Source organism: Narcine bancroftii, chromosome 6 (genome assembly GCF_036971445.1).
Source record: "Narcine bancroftii isolate sNarBan1 chromosome 6, sNarBan1.hap1, whole genome shotgun sequence".
In the NCBI taxonomy this organism is placed as follows: Eukaryota; Metazoa; Chordata; class Chondrichthyes; order Torpediniformes; family Narcinidae; genus Narcine; species Narcine bancroftii.
In genome coordinates this window covers 239,144,757-239,165,651 of record NC_091474.1, presented here as the reverse complement: position 1 = coordinate 239,165,651, position 20,895 = coordinate 239,144,757, and the positions used below count along the sequence as shown (strand labels likewise).

Below are 20,895 nucleotides of genomic sequence, written 5' to 3'. Positions count from 1 at the left end.
CCTCCACCACCTCCTCTGGTAGTTCATTCCATATATGCTTCACAATCTGTATGAAAAATTGCCTCACAGCTCCCTTTCAAATCTTTCTCCTCCCACCTTAAACCTACGATTAGCCTTGGCCTCCCTTATCTTTGGAAAGATCCTATGATTATTGTAGTGACAGTAAGCAGACACAAGATTCAAAGACTGAAACAACAGGCTTTATTCAGCTTAAAGTCTATGCTGTGGCTAGCGGTGCCTTTCTCCTGAATGACTAACCTCGAGAGGGGCCAGATGTGGCTTATATCCCGGGCGGCTGATTGGCAGCCGGCCAGGTGTGGTCTGTCCTCCAGTGATCTTCCTGAAGGTACAGTGGTCGCCCCCTGCAGTAAGCTAGTGGTGTATCGCCGCAACTATTTATCTTATCCATACTGAATACCACTAAAATACTTGGGGTGTATGTCACCTAGAAGGCTTAGGCCTGAAAAGCATAAATGGGCAAGTGTATTATATCTCACCTGCTGTTGTGAACATTCCTCTGGGGCGGTGTTGGAGTCACAGAAGAGGCCTTCCAATTATTCTGGGAAATAGCCACAGAGAGCTGTTCCTGCTGGGCCTAAAGTAATAGAGGGCACACAAAATGGAGAAACATAAGTGTTACAAGAAAATCTGCAGATGCTGTGACTGTAGTAAAAACACAAAAATGCCGGAGGAACTCAGGAGGACCCGCAGCATCTATGAAAAACCACTATGTTTTAAAGTCAAGTTTGTGGTAAAATCACAAAAGCTGCAGAGAGAACTACTCAATGCCAGGTTGTGTGGGCAGGTCTTGGGTTACAGCCTTCTAGTTAACATGAGCAGGTGCTCCGAACATTCCAATATGTACACCCACACAGTGAGCATCAGAGAAGACACCTGGAAAAATTTAACTTTGACCTTGAAGCTATTGACGGCGAACCTCACAATCAATGTTTACCAAAGGGAATTCTGATTCCCCAAAGCAGACTCTTATGCAGTCAGGATAATGTGGACTATGTTGTAACCGCATAAGAATACACCCTCCTCACTGTAGTAACTGTAGTGCACCACTGTGGGGCGCATGTATATGTATATATGAGTGTGTGAACAGGTTCCTGAGATGGTGGAAGGCATCAGTAAGTAAAGTCTCTTTTGTTATTTGAATATTGTATCTCTAAGTTATTTAAGAACCCTCCCAAGTACACTGAGGCATAACATGGTGGCAGCTGTATAAGAGAAGAATAAAGCCATACAACTGATTGTAAGTCATTGAAATATGAAGGGGAAAAAGAGAAAAAAAACATTACTGGAAAAATGGTTGGTGCAACTGCAGTTCACCCAGTGATGGACGGGGAAGCTGAAGACATTGTTGAATCGTTTAAAACGTTTCAGCAGAAGTGGAATTTAAAAAATGTAACATCAGAGGAGAAGGTCAATTATTTACTTCTCTGAACAGGGGAGCGAGGCTTTGACTTAGTTAATAGCTGGGAGTTTACAGAGGGGGAGAAAAATGATCCAGATATTTGAAAAGTTTGCTTTTCACCTTGAACCCAGGTCTAATCATAGAATTACATGCTATGAATTTCAAGGCTTAATGCAAGAGACTGAGGAAACTATTGATAACTTCCTCACTAGACTAAAAATTGATGCTGCAAAATGCAGATTTAAGGATATAGAGGAAGGATTAGTTGATCAACTACAATATGGAAGTGCCCACACCGAAGTGCAAAAGTCTCTTAGAAGGAAGGGCAGCTTTAAGCTGGCTGAAAGTATAGACACAGCCAGAGTCTTCAAAGCCATGAGGATGCAAATGAAATGCAGACCCACCCACAGCAAAGAGAAGGGTTGATGCTATAAAGAACACAAAATTGGAAACGTCAAGACCTGCAGGAAGTGGGACAGACAACACCCCTTTGATGACCAAAATAAATGCCCCGCATACGGTTCTGAATGTAGAGCCTGTGGTAAAGCAAACCATTGGGCGAAGACGTACAAGTCTGGTATGAAGAAAACAGTAATACCAGTGAAGAAAGAAGTCAAGGAGAAGATCTACCACATAAAAGGAAACAGCAATGAGGTCTCCAACACCCAGATACTGGACATCACGAGATGTTGGATGAGATGAAAGAAGGAAGTGAAGTGCACACAAAGATCCAAATACAGAGGACAATCCAGAACAAGCCTACGATATTTAACCTAAAAGTGAAGCTGGATACTGGATCACAAAGCAACGTCCTTCCACTCAGACTCTACCTCCAGATGATTCCAGAAAAACATAATAAAAGGATATCCAAAAGACGGTGCATTGGAAACAGCAAATGTCACATTAACGGCCTATGGTGGCCCCATGATCAAGCAGCTAAGGAGAGCTAAGATCAATGGCTGCCATAAGGGAAAGAACATCCTCTGTACATTCTACGTGGTAGATGCAGACAGACCAGCAATTCAAGGCCTGGATAACTCCCGGGAGTTGCAATTGATCCCTGTCAATGATCATTAAGAAGATCTCCAAAAGGGTCAACAGAGACACTCCATTGGAGAACCAACCTCCAGTCACAAACAAGGCTGAGCTCGTGAACATGTACCTGGAATGCTTTGATGATTCCGTAGGATGCTTTGAAGACTTCATATGTTACATCGCCATAGATCCAAACTGCAAACCAGTAGTCCATGCTCCAAGGAAAGTACCACTGGGGCTTAGGAAGAAGTTGGAGCAAGAACTAAAGGACATAGCCAAGTGACTGAGCCGACTGACTGGGTAAATTCCATAGTGGTCAAAGAAAAACCAAATGGCCACTTGAGAATATGTCTGGACCCTAAAGGCTTAAATCAAGCAATAAAAAGGGCTCACTACCCAACACCAACGCTAGAAGACATCACAGCGGAACTAACAGGATCCAAAATCTTTAGCAAGCTAGATGCTGGAATGTGAAACTAGATGAGGAACCAACACTACTAACAATGTTCAATATTCCATTTGGTCGTTACAAGTTCCTTTCGGCCTAAAGGTGAGTCAGGACGCGCTCCAACAGAAGATCGATGAGATCTACAGAGGGTGTAAAAGTGCTGTGGGCATCGCAGACAACATCCAGGTTTTTGGCAGAGATGGAAAAGCTCACAAACTTCATCTACATGAGGCCACAGAGAGAACAAGAAGAGCTGGAATTGAACTTAATGCAGACAAATGCATTATAAAAGAGAAGGAATGCCAATTCTTCAGAATAGTGTGCACTCCTAATCGGGTAAAGCCAAGCCCAGAGAAGGTTAAAGCCATGGCTGAGATGGAGCACCCAAAGGACAAAAAGGAACTCAGATGTGTTCTTGGGTTGGTTCAATACATGAGTTCCTTCATACCACATATGTCAGAGTACACAGCAAACACCAAAGAGTTTCTGAAGGAAGACGTGGAACTTCAGTGGTCACCATCACATCCGGAAAGTTTTGACCAGCTCAAAGAAATAATATGCAGAGAAGTGGAGTTGAGATACTATGATCGAAAAAAAGCCCTCACTCTGCAAGTAGATGGCCTTGGTGCAGCATTAGTACAAGAAGGGAAACCAATAGCTTTTTGCCTCAAAAGCATTAACTACAGCAGAGACCAGATATGCCAATATTGAGAGAGAGAGCTGTTGGTGGTTGTATACGGATGCAAAAAGTTTCACAAGTTTCTGTATGGAAGAAAGTTTATAGTGGAAAGTGATCATCGCCCACTGGAACACATCCAGAGAAAGAACCTAAACAAGGCACCAGCTAGACTGCAGACATTGCTTCTCTGATTACTTTTACTTTACTTTGGCTTGGCTTCGCGGACGAAGATTTATGGAGGGGGTAAAAAGTCCACGTCAGCTGCAGGCTCGTTTGTGGCTGACCAGTCCGATGCGGGACAGGCAGACACGATTGCAGCGGTTGCAAGGGAAAATTGGTTGGTTGGGGTTGGGTGTTGGGTTTTTCCTCCTTTGCCTTTTGTCAGTGAGGTGGGCTCTGATTACAATGCTATGACTTAAAATACATACCAGGCAAAGAGATGGTGTTTGCTGATACCTTGTCACGACTTTCCCCGAATGAAAAATATGAAATGAGAGATACATCATCTCCTCAGTACGACCAGTCATAAATTAAGCCAGATCAGAGAAGAAACCAGGAAGGACGATGTGTTGTAAATGCTTTCTCAACAAGTAATACAAGGATGGCCAGAGAGGATAAAGCAGATACAATTGATTGTTAGTCACTGAAATACGAAGGGGAAGAAGAGAAGAAAACATTACTGGAAAAAATGGCTGGAGCAACAGCAGATCACCCAGTGATTGGCCATCAGAAAGTCTATCAGAGATGACATTTCGTTGGAGAATTGTGCTCTGCTGGCTGGATCAAGACTGATTATACCTGAAACAAGGCAGAAAGAGATTCTCCAGAAAATACATGACGGTCACGTGGGAATGGAGAAATGCCAACTCAGAGTGAAGTCAGCTGTGTACTGGACTGGTATATACAACAACATTGAAAATATGGTGGATACATGCCAAATACGCCAAAAGTATAGATATACACAACAAAAAGAGAAAATGATCTCCACATGGCACACAGTGGGAGCAGATATTCACCGAGAATCAAGAGTGGTATTTAATAGTAGCCTGTTACTACTCTAAGTTTCCGTTCGTCAAAAGGGTGAAAGACCTGAGAGCATCAACTATCACCTCAGAAATTAGAGCGCTCCTTGCTGAACAACAAATACCCAAGCAAGTAGTTTGTGACAAATGGAACACAGTTCACGCCACAAGAATTCAGAAAGCTTGCTGCAGAGTATTGGTTTGTTATCATTATATCATCCCCATACTACCCTAAAGGTCATGCGTTCATTGAAAGACAAGTGCAAACTGTGAAACGCACACTAGTGTCGCGAAACAAAAGAAAATCCATACCTAACTCTTTTACCATTACAAGGAACACCTTTCAGGGCTGACATGAAGCTCCTGGCAGAACTTCTAAATGGCAGGAGCTAGAAAACAACTCTGCCAAGCAAAATACACCCTCCAGAAGACCAGGAGGAAACCAAAAGACTGGTTGACACGGAAGAAGAAGGATGCTAGCATTATACAAACATTGCCAGAACCCTTCAGAGCGCAATGTGCATATTCAAGAGCCGATGTTGAAAGCATGGACCCCAGCAAAGGTCATCAGAGAAGCTGAGACACCAAGATCATACATCGTCGAGACAGACTCTGCCAATCAGCTGAGGAGGAACAGAATTCACATTCTGGATATTGCCCACAAAGCAAGCTTCTTTGGTCAGTCCAAGAAGGCCTGGGCATGCACTCAGTGTAGGTGCTATGCAAATTTTGTATTAGGTCTGGGCATACTTAGTCAGGATAGATGCAAACAGGCTATAAAAGCAGCTCACACATACAGATGCTGTGCATTATATTGATATAGATTGAACACATGTTGATGTGCATGTTCCTCAGGCAATAGCAGAGTGAGTGTACTTAACAACAGCATTTATTGTCTTCAGGAAGATTGAATGCAGCAGAAATGTCTTGTCAATGTCTTAACAACTGCAATAGATTCTATTACATTGTAGTGAGTAAACACTAAGGCCCAAAGATATGCTATGACTGGACTTATTAAATGATGCTTATGAGTTCTAGTTTGGTGCAAAATTGGTGACCAAGACAAATCCTGGGCTCCGCACATTTGCTGTCCAACATGTGCAGTCAACCTGAGACCTTGGCTCAGCGTCATTATGCGATTAAGCATGGCAAATTGAATGACAGTTTATGTAATGTTTCTCCACCTTCCCACGTGATGCAGTAAATCTGAAATCATCTTTGTGTTCAGCTTGAAATTGCCTGTCATAATCCCCCTTTCTGTTTGATCAAGCGAACTGTTTGAAAAAAAAATTGTTGTCCAGTGTATTTTGCCCACAAGCTTCACTAAACTTCTGCCTGAAAGTCACACAATTGTGGAAATGTAGGGTGAAATGTTATGATTACTTGCTGCTCTCAATGAGTCATATTTTAGTTGCTCGAGCTCAGTAGCATAGGGCCTCATTCAGGCCATTTAATGCTTGTGACAGAAAATGGGGTGCCCGCCCATACAGCAACATTCCTATTTCATCCTCAGCCTCCTTCCTTTAATGCTGTTACACCATTTGCACAGGATCCAAGGCGACTAGGTGGAAAATGAGCTTTATGGGAGAAAGCGGAGGGTGAAAGTAGAAGGCTGTTATTGGGACTAGAAGATGGTGGTGTGCCTCAGGGTACGTATGCAACTGGGCCCATTGCTGTGTGTCATCTGCATGTCAGTGTACATTGCCTGATCAGCAAGTTTGCAAAAAAAAAACCCAAAAGTGTCTGATACTGCAGTTAGTGAAGACGTGCCAAAAAATGGAGCAGAATCTTGATCGATTGGGAAGGGAGGCAGAGGAATGGTTGATGTAATTTAAGACAGAGAAATCTGAGGCACTTCATTTTGGGAAGTCTAACATGTGCAGGAACAACACAGTGAAAGGTGTGAAGCTGGGGTGTGTTGAAGAGAAATCTAGGAGTGCAGGCACATAGTACCTTGAAAGTGGTGTCACGGGTAAATAGTGTGGTCAAAAAGGCTGTTGCCTTATTGGGTTTCAAAAGAGTATTGACGTAAGAGGTCATGTTGCAGTTGTATAAGACGCTGGTGAGGCCCCATTTGGAGCGTCGGGTTCAGTTTTGGTCACCGTGCTGCAGGAAAGATGTTGCCAAGCTGGAGAGGGTGCGGAGTGCCAGGTCTCGGGGTGGGGGCAAGAAATGTTGAGCAGGCCGGGGCTTTATTCTTTGGAGCGCAGGAGGATGAGGGTGAGCTCATGAAGGTGTACAAAATCACGAGAGGTACCGGATGGGTGAACGCAAAGGGTCTTTTGCCCAGAAAAGGGGAATCGGTAACCAGAGGACGTAGGTTAAAGGTGAGGAGGTAGAGATTTAACAGGAACTATTTTACACAGAGGGTGGTGGGTGCATGGAACAAATTGCCAGAGGAAGTAATTGAGGCAGGTACTATTGCAATGTTTAGGAATCATTTAGACGGATACATGGATAGGATGGTTTTAGAAGGAAATAGGGTAAATGCAGGTAGTTAGGACTAGTGAGAGTGGGGCATTTTGGACAGCATGGGCAAATTGGGCTGAAGGGCATAAACCACGGAGAATGTTCTTTAAACAATATTGGAGCGCAAGGGATTGAGGACTGACAGACGTAAAACAAATAACAATTGGAGGCTATGACTCAGGGATCAATACTGAAGTTTCAGTTGATATGGATGAGGGGGGGGTCATGTGTAATATCACTAAGTCATGATTGATGGCAGCGAGAATTGTGAGGAGTTTTCAGAGAGGTGATATTGACAGGCTAACTGAAAGAGTGAGGATTTATTATTTTAAACATAGACATACAGCACTATGATGGGCCAATTCAGCCCTGGGAGGCCGTGCCACCCAATTTACACCCCATTAACGTACACCCCTCCCGGTAGGTTTTGAAGGATGGGAGGAAACTGGAGCCCCGGAGAAAACCCATGGGGAAAATGTACAAACTCCTTACAGACAACATGGGATTCGAACCCAGTCCAGTCCCAATCGCTGGCGCTGTGAAGTTGTTGTGCTAACCACGATGCCAACTGTGCCACCTTGATGTGTGAGAGATTGAAAGGGATTTGAGTGTCCTTTTACATGAATCCCTCAAAGTTAAAGTAAAATGCCAGAGAGCAATTAAGAAGGCCAAAGCTGGACTCTACTGCAAGAGGAATTCACAACAAGATCTTTCATTGGAACTAGAGACGGCACTTGGAATACTGCTTATGAGTCTGGTCTATCGATGAAAGAAAAGATATAGTGATCACTGCAATGGTTTATAGGATTGATTGCATGGAGAGCAATGAGCAGAGGCTAGGCAGACGGAGAAAATACAATGTAGATGGAGAAGAAATTTCAATACAAAATTCTTATTGGGATTGACAGGGTAAAGGTGAAGCTGATGTTTCCACTGGTCCGGGTTTATCCAAGTTGGGGTGCCAAAGTAAGGTTTTTTGTACATTAGAATCAGAATCTGATTTATTGTCCTGAACATGTGTCACAATATTTGTTGTTTTGTGGCAGGATTGTTTTGTGTTACAGGTGTAAAAATTGCTATAAATCACATTTCCGTTATTTAAAAAAATTAAATACATTAGTACAGAAGAAGAGAAAGTGAGGTAGTGTTTGTGGTTCATTATCCATTCAGAAATCTGGTGGCACAGGGGAAAGAAGGTGCTTTTGTGCCACTGGGTGTTCACCTTCAGGCTCCTGTACCTGTGAAGAGGGTATGGCCTAATTGAGGGTTCTTGATGATAGAGGGTACTTTCTTGATACACTGCCTCTTGCAGTGAAGACTAATGCCCCCATGGCTGCACTGGCTGAGTTCACAACTCTTTGTAGCCTGTTCCTACCCGGTGCATCGGAACCTCTATGCCAGACAGTGATGTAGAAATTTGCAAGAGTGTTTGGTGACATGCTAAATCTCCTCAAACTCCTAACAAAATAAAGCCACTGCCAAGGCTTCTTCATGAAGGACCTAGAAGAGATCTTCAGGGATGTCGATGCCCAGGAATTTGAAGTCCTTTAATCCTCTCCTCTTTAGTTCTCTCGATGAGGACTAGTTTGTGTCCACCTGGTTTCCACTTCCTAAAGTCCACAATCAGTTTCATAGTTTTGCAGTTTGAATAATGGTTAAAAAAGGTTTCCTAATTGTGACAAAGTATATGGAGTTATTTGGGAGATAAATTGGGAAATGTTTGTTAGAGCAAGTCACACACAAACACTTTAAAACACAGAATTTTTGCAGGAGCTTTTGTAAGATGCTCAGACTCATGATGGACTGTCATTTGCAAAAGGCAACAAATGTTACAACAGGCAGTAGCAGCTTTGTCAGGAAAACAGAACTTACTGTCTGAAAGGTCATGTGATCTTTGCAGGCAGAGAGCAGAAAAAAAAGAGGCTTTGCTCTCAGAGAGGGGGGAGTGAGAGGGAGAGAGGAGAGACAGAGACATCGGTTCAAGAGGGACAAGCTGGCAAGCTTTGGAAGACGTCCTGGTCAAAGGAGAGGACTGGCTGTCCAGTGTTTCCCTTGGTATAGGAGAAACAGAAAGGAACTCAGTGGTGGATGTCCTGGAACAAGAAAAACTCTCTCTTTGAAAACCAACAAGAACCCTTCTGAGTGGTAACCATTTACCTGTTAAGCACCAAAGCCTGGTGAACTTTATAAATGTTAAATTTGGGGCACAGTACTAGAATTGCCTGCAACCAGTGAAATTGGAGTGTGAACCAAAGAACTTTGCTGAACTTACACACACATTACACACACCTATGCTTTGAATTAGAAGGGGGTTAAGTGGGTTGAGTGAGTCAATAGAGATAAGTTAAAGTTTGATTTTATTTTCATTTTCGAAGATAATTAAAAGCAACTTTTGTTTAAGTAACCCTCTGTCGTGGTGCATATCTATTGCTGCTGGGTTTTGGGGTCCTCTGGAGTCGTAACATAACAATGTACTTAACCAAATTCCCAGTTTCCTGTGACCCACCTGTCTGGGTCTCAGCATTACGTGGCACATCATTTCAGCTTAGCAAATAAAGATGAATTCCAATTCTTTATGTCCTGAAGTCCCATTGGGGAAAAGGAGCAGGAACAATGGTATTACATGTAGGTTGACAATGGAATTCTGGGAGCTAGGGAATATATACGAACTGCAGTTTACAGGTGGCTGGAAAAAAATATAGGGCTGAACTTTCATGTGATGTGTCTTTAAAAAATCTGCTTAAGCACAAACAGATCGATTTCTAAGCCTATGAACTATGGGCTGGGATAAAGGTTTATTCACCTGCACAGTGGAGTTGGCAAATCCATAAATAGTCACATGAAGATGTTTCTGACACTTTTCACCCTTTTCTAGAACTCTCTGCCTCAGCTTTACAGAGCACACTCTTCTGCCCACATCTATAAGGCAGAAAATACGTGAGTTTGAAAACACAAACCTTTAGATTCAAATACAGAAAACGCTGGAGAAACCCAGCAGGTCACACAATGTCCAGAGCAAGTAGAGATAAGCAACTAAGGTTTCGGGCCTGAGGCCTTCATCAGGGTATGAGCATAAAGGAGGCAGATAGATGCCTGAATAAAAATGTGGGGAGGTGGGGGTGCAGAAGGAGATAAGGGGGAAAGGCTGTGAGAAACACAGGCCAACAGGCAAAAGGTCATAGGTGGATATGGGTGGCAGAGCAGAAGAGAAAAAAGCTGAGGTGTTAAGGGGAAGGGGTAGCTCTCTAAATGTAGAGGGTATGGGGTGGGGAGATGGAGGAAAGGAGATAGAGGGAGAAAAAGAGGAGAGGGCTAATGGAAACTGGAGAAGTCGATGTCAATGCCGTCTGGTTGGAGAGTGGACAGACATGTCGATATGGGAGTGGGGGGGCAGAATTGAAATGGTTGGCCATTGGCCTGCACTATTGCAGCAGACACAGCGAAGGTGTTCAACAAAATTATCTTCTAGTCTGCGTCCAGTCTCTCCGACATAGAGGGAAAGCTGAGAAGTGATAGGCAGAAGGGATAAGCTCTCTGAAAAGCAGAGAAATTATAGGGGTTCAGGCCCAAGACATTGGTTGTATATCTTTGTTTCCAATGAACACTGCATGACCTGCTGAGGTTCTCCAGCACTTTTGTGTTTTAAACTACAATCACAGGAGGGCCTGTTATAGAGAAAAAAAGGCAAATGTAAAGATAGAGATTCTCCATCTTTTACATTGCTGCATTTATCTCCATAAAAGGTCCAAAGGCGGATGGAATACTGGAAAATGCTCCAGCTTCCTTCCACCGAGAGGCGGTACACTTAAAGGTGGAGTGTAGTCGCTCCACCTCCTCTATAAAAGGAATGTCACTGATGATGTCATGATGATGTCGTCAGCCTGGAACCCAAGCAGGATTTTTAAAGTGGAAGCACACAATGTTGGAGAAACTCAGAAAGTCAATAGAGTAAAAAAGCACACAATGCTGGACCCATCTGCGAACTTGGCGCTTTCACTTCCCGGTGCGTATGTTTGAGGTCATGGTGACAGCCAGCGTTACTGCACCACTCGCCCCGTCTCCCTTCCATTCCCCCTATCTTCTCTCCCTCAACTCTCCACCCCCTTCCCTCTCCTTTGACCGAGCCATTCCTCCTCCCCTTACTTGCTGCTGTGCCCTCCCTCCCTTCTCCACCTATTATCTTCTGGCTTTGTGACCATGCTTTTCCCCCCCCATGCTTCCCCCCCCCTTTCCTTTTTATTCGGACGCCTGCTGACATTTTTCCATACCTTGACAAAGGGCTCAAGCCCTAAACGTCAGTGATGTATCTTTGCCTTTCCTACATAAAGGAATCTGTTTGACCTGTTGAGCTTCTCCAGCATTTTGTGTTTTCACTTGAAGAACAGTGCCTGCAGACTGTCATGTTCTACTCTCTGAAAACACTGACAGACCCCATCTCTCCATGGATGCTGCCTGACCCTCCAATCTGGTTCACTCCAGATTCCAGCATCTGCAATTATTGTGCTTCCCTGTTCACCTGGAACACGTTGAGTTCTTTTGATATTCCATTGGCCATTTCATATTGAACTTGGTTCTGGGTGGTGATATGCAGCGCAATGCACCAGCGACCCGGGTTTGACTCCACTGTTCACTATAAGGAGTCTATACATTCTCCCGGTGACCAGTGTGGATTTCCTCCGGGTGCTCCGGTTTCCTCCCAACCTTCAAAAATCTACGGGGTTTGTCAATTAATTGTTGTGTTTGGGTGGCATGGGCTGGTGGGGCAGAAAGGCCTGTTACCATATTGTATCTCCAAATTAAATAAAATAAAGAGAATGCTCCCTCTCCCATTCACACCATTAGATTCATCTCTGGGATTGACTCAGTAACAAAACACCTCAGATATTTTAATGCATGCATTTGCTAACTGTACCTCTCTGTTAGGGAATGCTTTGTAGATTTTGAGGGAATGAATATCTTGAAAAACCAACAAAATAGTTACCAAAGAAAGAAATGAGGAAAGCTATTTGAAAGGACCAGGCTACCTTAATCTTCACTTCAAGTATACACAGTTGCCTGAGGTTTGTCTTGGAATAACAAATAGCATGGAGGGCCACAGTCCTGGCATTCACAGTGGGTGGGCTGCACAGACCCCGTTGCTGTTACAGTAGACAAATGATTCAGAAATCACCACTTTGTTCCCGAGGCCAGCCCAGGATGACAGCAAAGCCGACGCTCCACACAGCGACACATCTCATTTTCAATTGCCAATTCCAGTGGGAGGAGGGTAGGTTTTAACAAAAACAAGAGGAAAAAAAAACTGAGCTATCTGTTAAACCTTTGCACACTTTGCTCCCTTTGCAATTCATAACCAACAGTCAGCTGCTCTTGATGTGATGGATGGAGCTTGACCAAAATAAAGTCTTCACTTGAAGGGTCTGCTTCAGGGTCTTACTGAACTTGATTGAAAGCACAGAGTTTAAAAGGCTCAGTGGAAGTTCAAAGTAAAATTGAACTGACTTTAATAAATCACAAAATAAGCTGTGTTAGCGCATCAATTTTTAGTTTCTCGGGCAAACTACAATCGCACTGAGAAAGTGATTTGAATGCAGATTAGCAATGTTTTTAAAATTTAGACACAACATGGTAACAATGTGGTGATATGTTTCCTCCATTATATATAGTTATTGTTGGCTACTGCATATATGGAGCTGGCCCGCCCACTGATGACTCATACCCTATGACTCCTCCCCCGCGGTCCTGGGCCATAAAGGTCGAGCCACCTCTCCATTCCTATACCTGGATCCGGGCCTTCTGTATATTAAAGCTTATCGTTCCCTCAGCCAAGTCTTGGTATTTACTGGTCTTCTTCTTCTTCTTTGGCTTGGCTTCACGGACGAAGATTTATGGAGGGGGAATGTCCACGTAGTGCCTAACAAACAGGCACTTTCGGCCCATGAGCCTGAAGCTACAGTTTGTGGGACCATTATACAAATAATGACAGGAGAGGTTTGTATATTAACTGTGGGGAGATATATGATCCACAGAACAAACTTGAAGGTGATTTTATCTATCCAAAGAAATTCTGGAATAGAGAAATATTTCTGATTAGCAATTTAGTTCAAGCAAAGTATTGGAGAAACTCAGCAGGTCAAACAGCATACTTTATATAGCAGAGATAAAGATGTATAGCCAGAGTTTCAGGCTCAAGCCCTTCATCAATTTGCTTTCTTCTCTCTATCTCAATCTTCTTTCACCGCCCCCCCCCCTCCGACTTCAGCATTCCAAAGGGATTGTTTCCTTTTTACATCTCCGCCATTGCTTTTCTTTGTCACCCTCCCATGCAGCCCCATCACATACAAAGCCTGCCTTTATTCTCTCCCTTTATTCAGGAACTCTTTGCATGTGCACAGTCAGGGTGCTGCATTCACTGCTCATAACGTGGCCACCTTGACACGTGGGAGACCAAACACAGTTTAGGCCACTTCTTTGCAGAACACCTCAAATTTCCAGTCACTTATCATTCCATGATAAGTGACCAGTGGAGTTCGGCAGGTAAAGGTTCCGTCATGGTCACGTGATACTACATTTAGAATGTAACATACATGAAATTCGTTAACTCTTGTCTACTGTAAGGCAGACAGAAAGTTATCACTTTGTCCAGTACCCCTCACAGAAACCTACAGCACCTGGTGTGTTCCTCGGTGGTCTCCCCTCCAAGTACTGACCAGGCCTGATCCTGCTTAGCTTCCGAGGTCAGACAATCTCAGGATCTGTTCTAGGATGTCTGGACAAAGATGAAGAGGGGGTGGGTCAGTAGGTTTGCAGATGTTAAAAAGGTTGGAGGAGTTGTCGATAATGTAGAAAGTTGTCGTAGGTCACAACAGGATAGAGACAGGATGCAGAGTTGGATGGATCCAGAAAATGGAATACAGTCTGGATAATTGTCAGGTGATGCATTCTGGAAAGTCAAATTTGAAGGCAGAGTAAATGGTTAACAACATGGAAGAACAGAGGGACCTTGGGGTCCAAATCCATTGATCTCTCAAGGTTAGTGAGAGTAGGATGAGAGGATAGTTAAGAAGGTTGATGATATGCTGAGTTTCATTAGTTGGGGGATTGAGTTCAGGAGTCGTGAGGTGATGTTGCAGCTCTATAAATCTCTAGCGAGACCACATTTAGAATATAGTATTCAGTTCTGTTCTACTCATTACAGGAAGGATGTGAAAGGAATAGAGTAGGTGCAGAGGAGATTTACCAGGATGTGGCCTGGTTTGGAAAATATGTCTTCTGAGGCAAGGTTAGCAGAGCTGGGGCTTTTCTCTTTGGAGCGACGAAGGATGAGAGGTGGCTTTTAAAAAAAAACTTTATTTATAGAATTTAAAGTACATACAAAAAAAATACTAATTCCTTACTACCTCTACTAATAACCCCCCTCCACCCTCCCACCCTTCCCCCTACATCCCTCCCCAAACTACCCCTATACAAGAGTCAAAAGCATATATCGGTTAATTATCCGTTGCTGTGGAGTGTGCCAACCCTTAACATCTTTTAAATTTGTGATATTCACCACCTTCTGCTTTGTCAGCGCTTCAGTGGGGATGGCTTTGAAGGAGCAGGAGCTAGCTCTCACAGACAAGATAAGCTCAGAGAGAGGACTGTGAAAAGAAAGATCCTTACTTTTCATTCTTTTTTTCATCTTATCCTCTGTACCTTTTGTCCTTCAGTCTCAACACACCACTTCCTCTGCAATATTGGAAATAATTTGTGCTCTTGATGTTTTCTTCTTTGGCTTGGCTTCGCGGACGAAGATTTATGGAGGGGGTAAAAAGTCCACGTCAGCTGCAGGCTCGTTTGTGGCTGACAAGTCCAATGCGGGTCAGGCAGAAACGGTTGCAGCGGTTGCAGGGGAAAATTGGTTGGTTGGGGTTGGGTGTTGGGTTTTTCCTCCTTTAACCTCATTGTTCTTTAATGCTCACACTATATTAGTTCAAGATGAGAACTAATGTCGAGGCACACAAGATGGTCAAAGTGGAGCATTCATGATTTGCCATTTTTTTCATTTTAAACCTTGTTATTAAGGATATTAGAAAAATATGAGGTATTAAGTTTGTTCCCATCTTGAATTTGCATCATTCCCGCTTCAAGCCCGCTCCCTGTACTCAACTTGTCCATGACAGCTAATTCCTGTACCCTAACTAAACTGCTAACAATCCAACTTCCTTTCCTGGTCTGACTATCACACTCTTTTCTCCCCTTTTCCATCAAGCAGAAGATAAATGAAGATAAATGAGATTGAAAGCACGATCACATTCAAGGATACTGGGATTCGAAAGGAGGCTGAAGGCAAGAAGGGTTCTCAAAGGCCCCAAGAGGGCCCTCACAGACTGCAGGCTGCTGGTGACTTGAGATCAAATGACTCACAGCAAGGCTGCAGGCTGCTGGAGAGTGGCTCGGGAGAACCAAATATCGGATCCAGGATTTGAGAGGATGCTGAGGACAAGAAGGGCTCCCAGAGGGCCCAAGGAAGTCTCCTGGAGGACCGTGGGCTCTGAAGGCTTCTTCATCATCTCGGAGGTTTGTGGGTGGCCAATGGTTTGATCTGTAGTCTTGTACAGGTCAGAGGCTGAGGGAGTGCTGGAGGCTGCTGGAGGCGAATCCACGGACACTTGGCGACTCTGAGGGGACTCTCTTTTCCTTCTCTTTCTCTGACTGTAAGATGGCTAATCTTTGTCTTATGGCAGTCAAAAGCAATTTCATGTACTGTAATATTACATTTCTGTTTTATTACACGACAATAAATCTGATCTGACTTTCTGTCCTGTTTTTATCAGACACTCATTGGCAAAAGATCATACCCTTACACTGCTTACCTGCGCTTTTCTCTATATTTTAAATTTTAATGAAACAGCACAGTAGAAGACCCTCCTGACCCATTGAACCCATGCTGCCCAATTATATCCAAATAAACTACCAACGTCGTACATTTTTGGAGGATGGGAGGAAGCCAGAGCACCCGGAGAAAACCCACACACATCATGGTGAGAATGTACAAACTCCTGACAGACAGTGGCGGACTCAGACTTGAGTCGCTGATGCGGCAATAGTGTTGCACTAACCGTGCCGTCCGATATTCTTGCACATTTTCTCAGAAAAAAATAGCAGTACTGCCGGATCTGTTGTAACGGCAGCGCAGTCACTGATGCGGACCCGGGAGAGCAGGGGCCGTCTGGTCCTGATGCCAACGGCTCTGCAGCGAAGGGCTCAGTGGCTGAAAGACTCACTCAGGCTGCAGGCGACTTGTGATCGAAGGACCCACACAGGCAGCGGGCTGCTGGAGACTGGGTCATGGGAACCAAAGGTTCAAGGTTCCTTTTATATTCTCGTAATAACACATTACAAATGTAATATACATGATATGCTTCAACTTTGTCCTGTGTAAGCAAACAAGGATTCATCGTGAGCCTTGACCGGCACCCCTAACGACAGGAGAAAGAGAAGCAAAAGATTGTCCCTTCCATGGATTCGGCTCCAGGGCACCCTCTTGAATCCTGGTTCCACATACCTGGTTCCCATGAGCCAGTCTCCAGCTGCCCGCAACACGTATGGGTTCTTTGATCGCGAGTACTGGCACAATCACAAAGACATTTAGGTGCAGAAATGGAAAAGGTTTAGAGGGATATGGCCAAACACAGGCAAATGGGATTAGCTTAGGTAGACGATATGATCAACGTAGACAAGCTGGGCCAAAGGTCATGTTTTCACACTGTAAAAGTCTACGACTTCATGACTCTATCCACTTGAGGTAAATCAAGCTGCTCTCAACCTTTATATTGTTCTTGGTCCATGAATGAGACCATTTTAATGTATCCTAACTGGCCTTCTTCATTCCACCCTGAACTTGCGAGATTTCAAAATCCTTGCCTCTGTGCTGCAACATGCATTAATTGTTCACTCGCGACTCCTGTGCTGACTACATTTACCACTGATTCAACATTGAGCATCTCAATTCATTTTTCCATTATCTCGATGGTCTTTCCTCTGCCCATATTTTGTCTCCTCCTCCACTCAAAATAGAAGGGCTCCTCCAATTATGTGCTTTCCCTAATTTAGTTACTGCCTCTAGCAACAAATATCATGGGCTCTGCATTTACCTCCTTGAACATCTCTGCCTCCTTTTCTCCTTTTTTAGAATGATAGAGCACTACAGCACAGAAAGCAGGCCATTCAGCCCTGCTAGTCGGTGCTAGTCGATCATTCTACTCGTCCCACTAACTAGAATCCACTCCAGACCTCTCCCATCCACGTATCTATCCACTTTATTCTTAAAACATAAGAGTGAGCCCACATTTACCATGTCAGATGGCAGCTCGTTCCACACTCACACCACTCTCTGAATGAAGAAGTTGTCCCTAATGTTCCCCCTAAACATTTCCCCTTTCACCTTAAAGCCATGTCCTCTCGTATTTATCTCTCCTAAATTAAGTGGAAAGAGCCGACTTGCATTTACTCTGTCTACCCCCTCATAATTTTGTCAACCTCTATCAAGTCTCCTCTCATTCTCCTACGCTCCAAGGAATAAAGTCTTAATCTGTTTAGTCTTTCCATGTAACTCAACTCCTGAAGACCCAGAAACATCCTTGTAAATCTTCTCTGCACTCTTTCAATTTTATTGATATCCTTCCTGTCGTTAGGTGACCATAAATGCACACAATATTCCAAATTTGGCCTCACCAATGTCTTATACAACCTCACCATAACATCCAAACTTCTATACTCAATACTTTGATTTATGAAGTAAAGATGTCGAAAGCTTTCTTTACAACCTTGTTTACCTGTGATGCCATTTTCAGGGAATTGCGTATCTGTATTCCCAAATCCCTTTCTTCCTCCGCACTCCTCAGTACTTAAAACTCCTTTAAGTCTCAACCAACCATCTTATTTCAATATACAACCGTGCTGGAGAAACTCAGCAGGTCACGCAGAATCCATAGGAAGTGAAAGACTAAGCAACATTTCGGGCCTGGGCTCTTGGTCAGGTATGCCCAGGTCCAAAACCTTGGTTACTCTTTTACTTTCTATAGATGGTGCGTGACCTGCTGTGTTTCTCCAGAACGTTTGTGTATTCCACTCAATCTCAGCATTTAATCATATAACCATATAAGCATTTACGGAGTGATAACAGGCCATGTTGGCCTTTCGAGTCCGCACCGGTTCATTAGAACAACTCCACTAGCTCAAACCTCCTGTTCTCCGCCAATGACCCTCCAACCCCCTCATTTCCATGTGCATGTCCTACCTTCTCTTAAATGACAGAAGGGACCCTGCCCAACTATCTCATTCGGAAGATCATTCCATTCTGCCACCACTCTTCAGACTTTTTTTGTTTTACTGGTATCCTATTTTGTGGCACAGTCAGTGCAATTTCTTTTCATTAACCGACATTCTCCCAAAGTGCCATGGAACATTTTTGAGTCAATAAAGGTAGTGCATTAATGGCAGCTGTAATTGTTGACAGTAATTACTCTCCTGAGGATTCCTTTCAAGTTCTGCGGAGATGTGTTAGGTAAAAACACCATGAGCTGGGAATGTAGAGGGAGTCACCTAGTGCTGGGCCGTAACAAGATGCAGTTGTGACCTTGTACTCTCAAGATAAGAGTGGGGATGACAAATTGATGTGCAGGAGGCTAGCAGAGAGGGACAGCAACAGTTTATTCATTGGACAATGTCATGGTATGCTAATTTACTAAGTACGTATCCTAAGGTATATAAAAAACACCACTTGCTGATAACAGCAGAATGCGCCTTCTCCAACTAACACTGTTAGTTGCAAGTGTTACAATCCGGCAATAAAGAACGAAGAACCTTGATTTCGACTCAGTCTGGTGTTTAACTCACTCATTCATGAACAAAGCAGACCTAACAGATGGGACACCCAATTTGTCAGTGGAAGCACTTGAACATGAGAACATAATAGGAGCAGGAGTCGGCCATCCGGCCCGTCGAGCCTACTCCACCGTTCAATAAGATCATGGCTGATCTGATCAGTGACTCAACTCCATCCACCTGCCTTTTCCCCATATCCCTTAATTCCTTTTTTTAATGTAAAAATCTATCTAACTGAACATTAAATATGTTTAATGAAGTCGCCTCAACTGCCTCCCTGGGTAGAGAATTCCACAGATTCACTCGTCTCTTGGTAAAACAGTTTTTCCTCATCTCCATCTTAAATCTACTCCCCTGAATCTTGAGGCTGTGTCCCCTAGTTCTGGTCTCCTCTACCAGTGAAAACAATTTTCCTGTCTCTATCTGATCGATCCCTTTTATCATTTTATATGTTTCTATAAGATCTCCTCTCATTCTTCTGAATTTGAGTGAGTATAATTCCAGATGATTTAGTCTCTCCTCATAGGTCAATCCCCTCATCTCTGGAATCAACCTGGTGAACCTCCTCTGGACTGCCTCCAAGGCCAGTATATCCTTCCTCAAGTATGGAAACCAGAACTGCACACAGTTCTCCAGGTGCGGCCTCACCAGGACCTTGTACAGTTGCAGCATGACCTCCCTGCTCTTGAATTCAATTCCTTTAGCGATGAAGGCCAACATTCCATTTGCCTTCTTAAATAACCTGTTGTACCTGCAACCCAACTTTTTTGCGATTCATGCCCAAGCCCTCCCAAACCTTCTGCAATACAGTATGTTGCAGTCTTTCACCATTTTTCCTACCAAAGTGGATGACCTCACATTTACTAACATTTTACTCCATCTGCCAGACCTTTTCCCACTTCCCTAACTTAACTCTACCCTTCTGCAGCCTCTCCACATCCTCTGTATAATTTGCTTTTCCACTCAATTCAGTATCATCCACAAATTTATCTATACGACACTGTGTCCCCTCTTTCATATCATCAGTGTAAATAGTGAATAGCTGCGGGCCCAGGACTGACCCCTACGGCCCCCCACTTACCACTGTCTGCCAATCAGAAAAAAACACCAATTTATTCTGATTCTCTGCCTTTTGTCCATTAACCAGTCCTCAATCCATGCCAATATACTTCCCCCAACTCCATTCATCTGTACCTTATTGATAAGTCTCTTGTATGGCACCTTATCAAATGTCTTCTGAAAATTCAAATAGACAACATCAACCTGTTCCTCTCTATCTACCGCACCCATTATATCCTCAAAGAACTCCAACAAGTTTGTCAAACAAGACCTGCCTTTCTGAATCCCTACTGCATCTGCCTGATGCAACCCCTTTGTCTAAATGTCTTGCTATTTCATCCTTCATGACTGCTTCAAGCATTTTTCGACTACAGACGTTAAGCCAACTGGCTGATAGTTACCTGTCTTCCCCTACATCTCTCTTTAAAAAGTGGCGTGACATTTGCTGTCTTCCAATCTGCCGGGACCTTCCCTGAATCTATAGAATTTTGATAAATGACTCCCAATACATGGACTATAACTCCCGCCATTTCCCTCAGTAGCCTGAGATGCATCCCATCAGGACCAGGGGATTTGTCTGCCTTCAGTCCCATTAGTCTGCTCATTACTATCTCTTTGGAACAATTATTTTATCGAGCCCCTCACCTCCCTTCATATCCCTCTCATCACTCAATCCACCGTGAGGATTGACGTAAAATATCTGTTCAATGCCTCGGCCATTTCCTCGTTACTCAATATCAATCTCCCTCTCTCATCTTCCAAGGGACCCATGTTGACTCTCGCCACCCTCTCCAATTTTATATATTTATAACATTTTTTGCTATCTGTTTTTATACTTTGTGCTAATTTCCCTTCATGATCCTTCTTCCCTTCCCTTATTTCTCATTTAATTGTCCTT

General features: G+C 43.7%; 1 protein-coding gene across 6 annotated transcripts in view; it reads right to left on the bottom strand.

Moving 5' to 3' along the window:
• Positions 1-20,895, bottom strand: part of kif6 (kinesin family member 6) — a 645,381-nt gene that overhangs the window by 76,207 nt on the left and 548,279 nt on the right. For 5 of the 6 annotated variants that reach the window (XM_069887755.1, XM_069887753.1, XM_069887754.1 and 2 more), the window contains one exon: positions 498-595. In XM_069887755.1, coding sequence (XP_069743856.1) covers positions 498-595 — 98 coding nt within the window. Of the gene's footprint in view, positions 1-497; positions 596-9,932; positions 9,993-20,895 lie in introns of those variants that run through there. The other variant, XM_069887759.1, reaches the window with a different exon arrangement.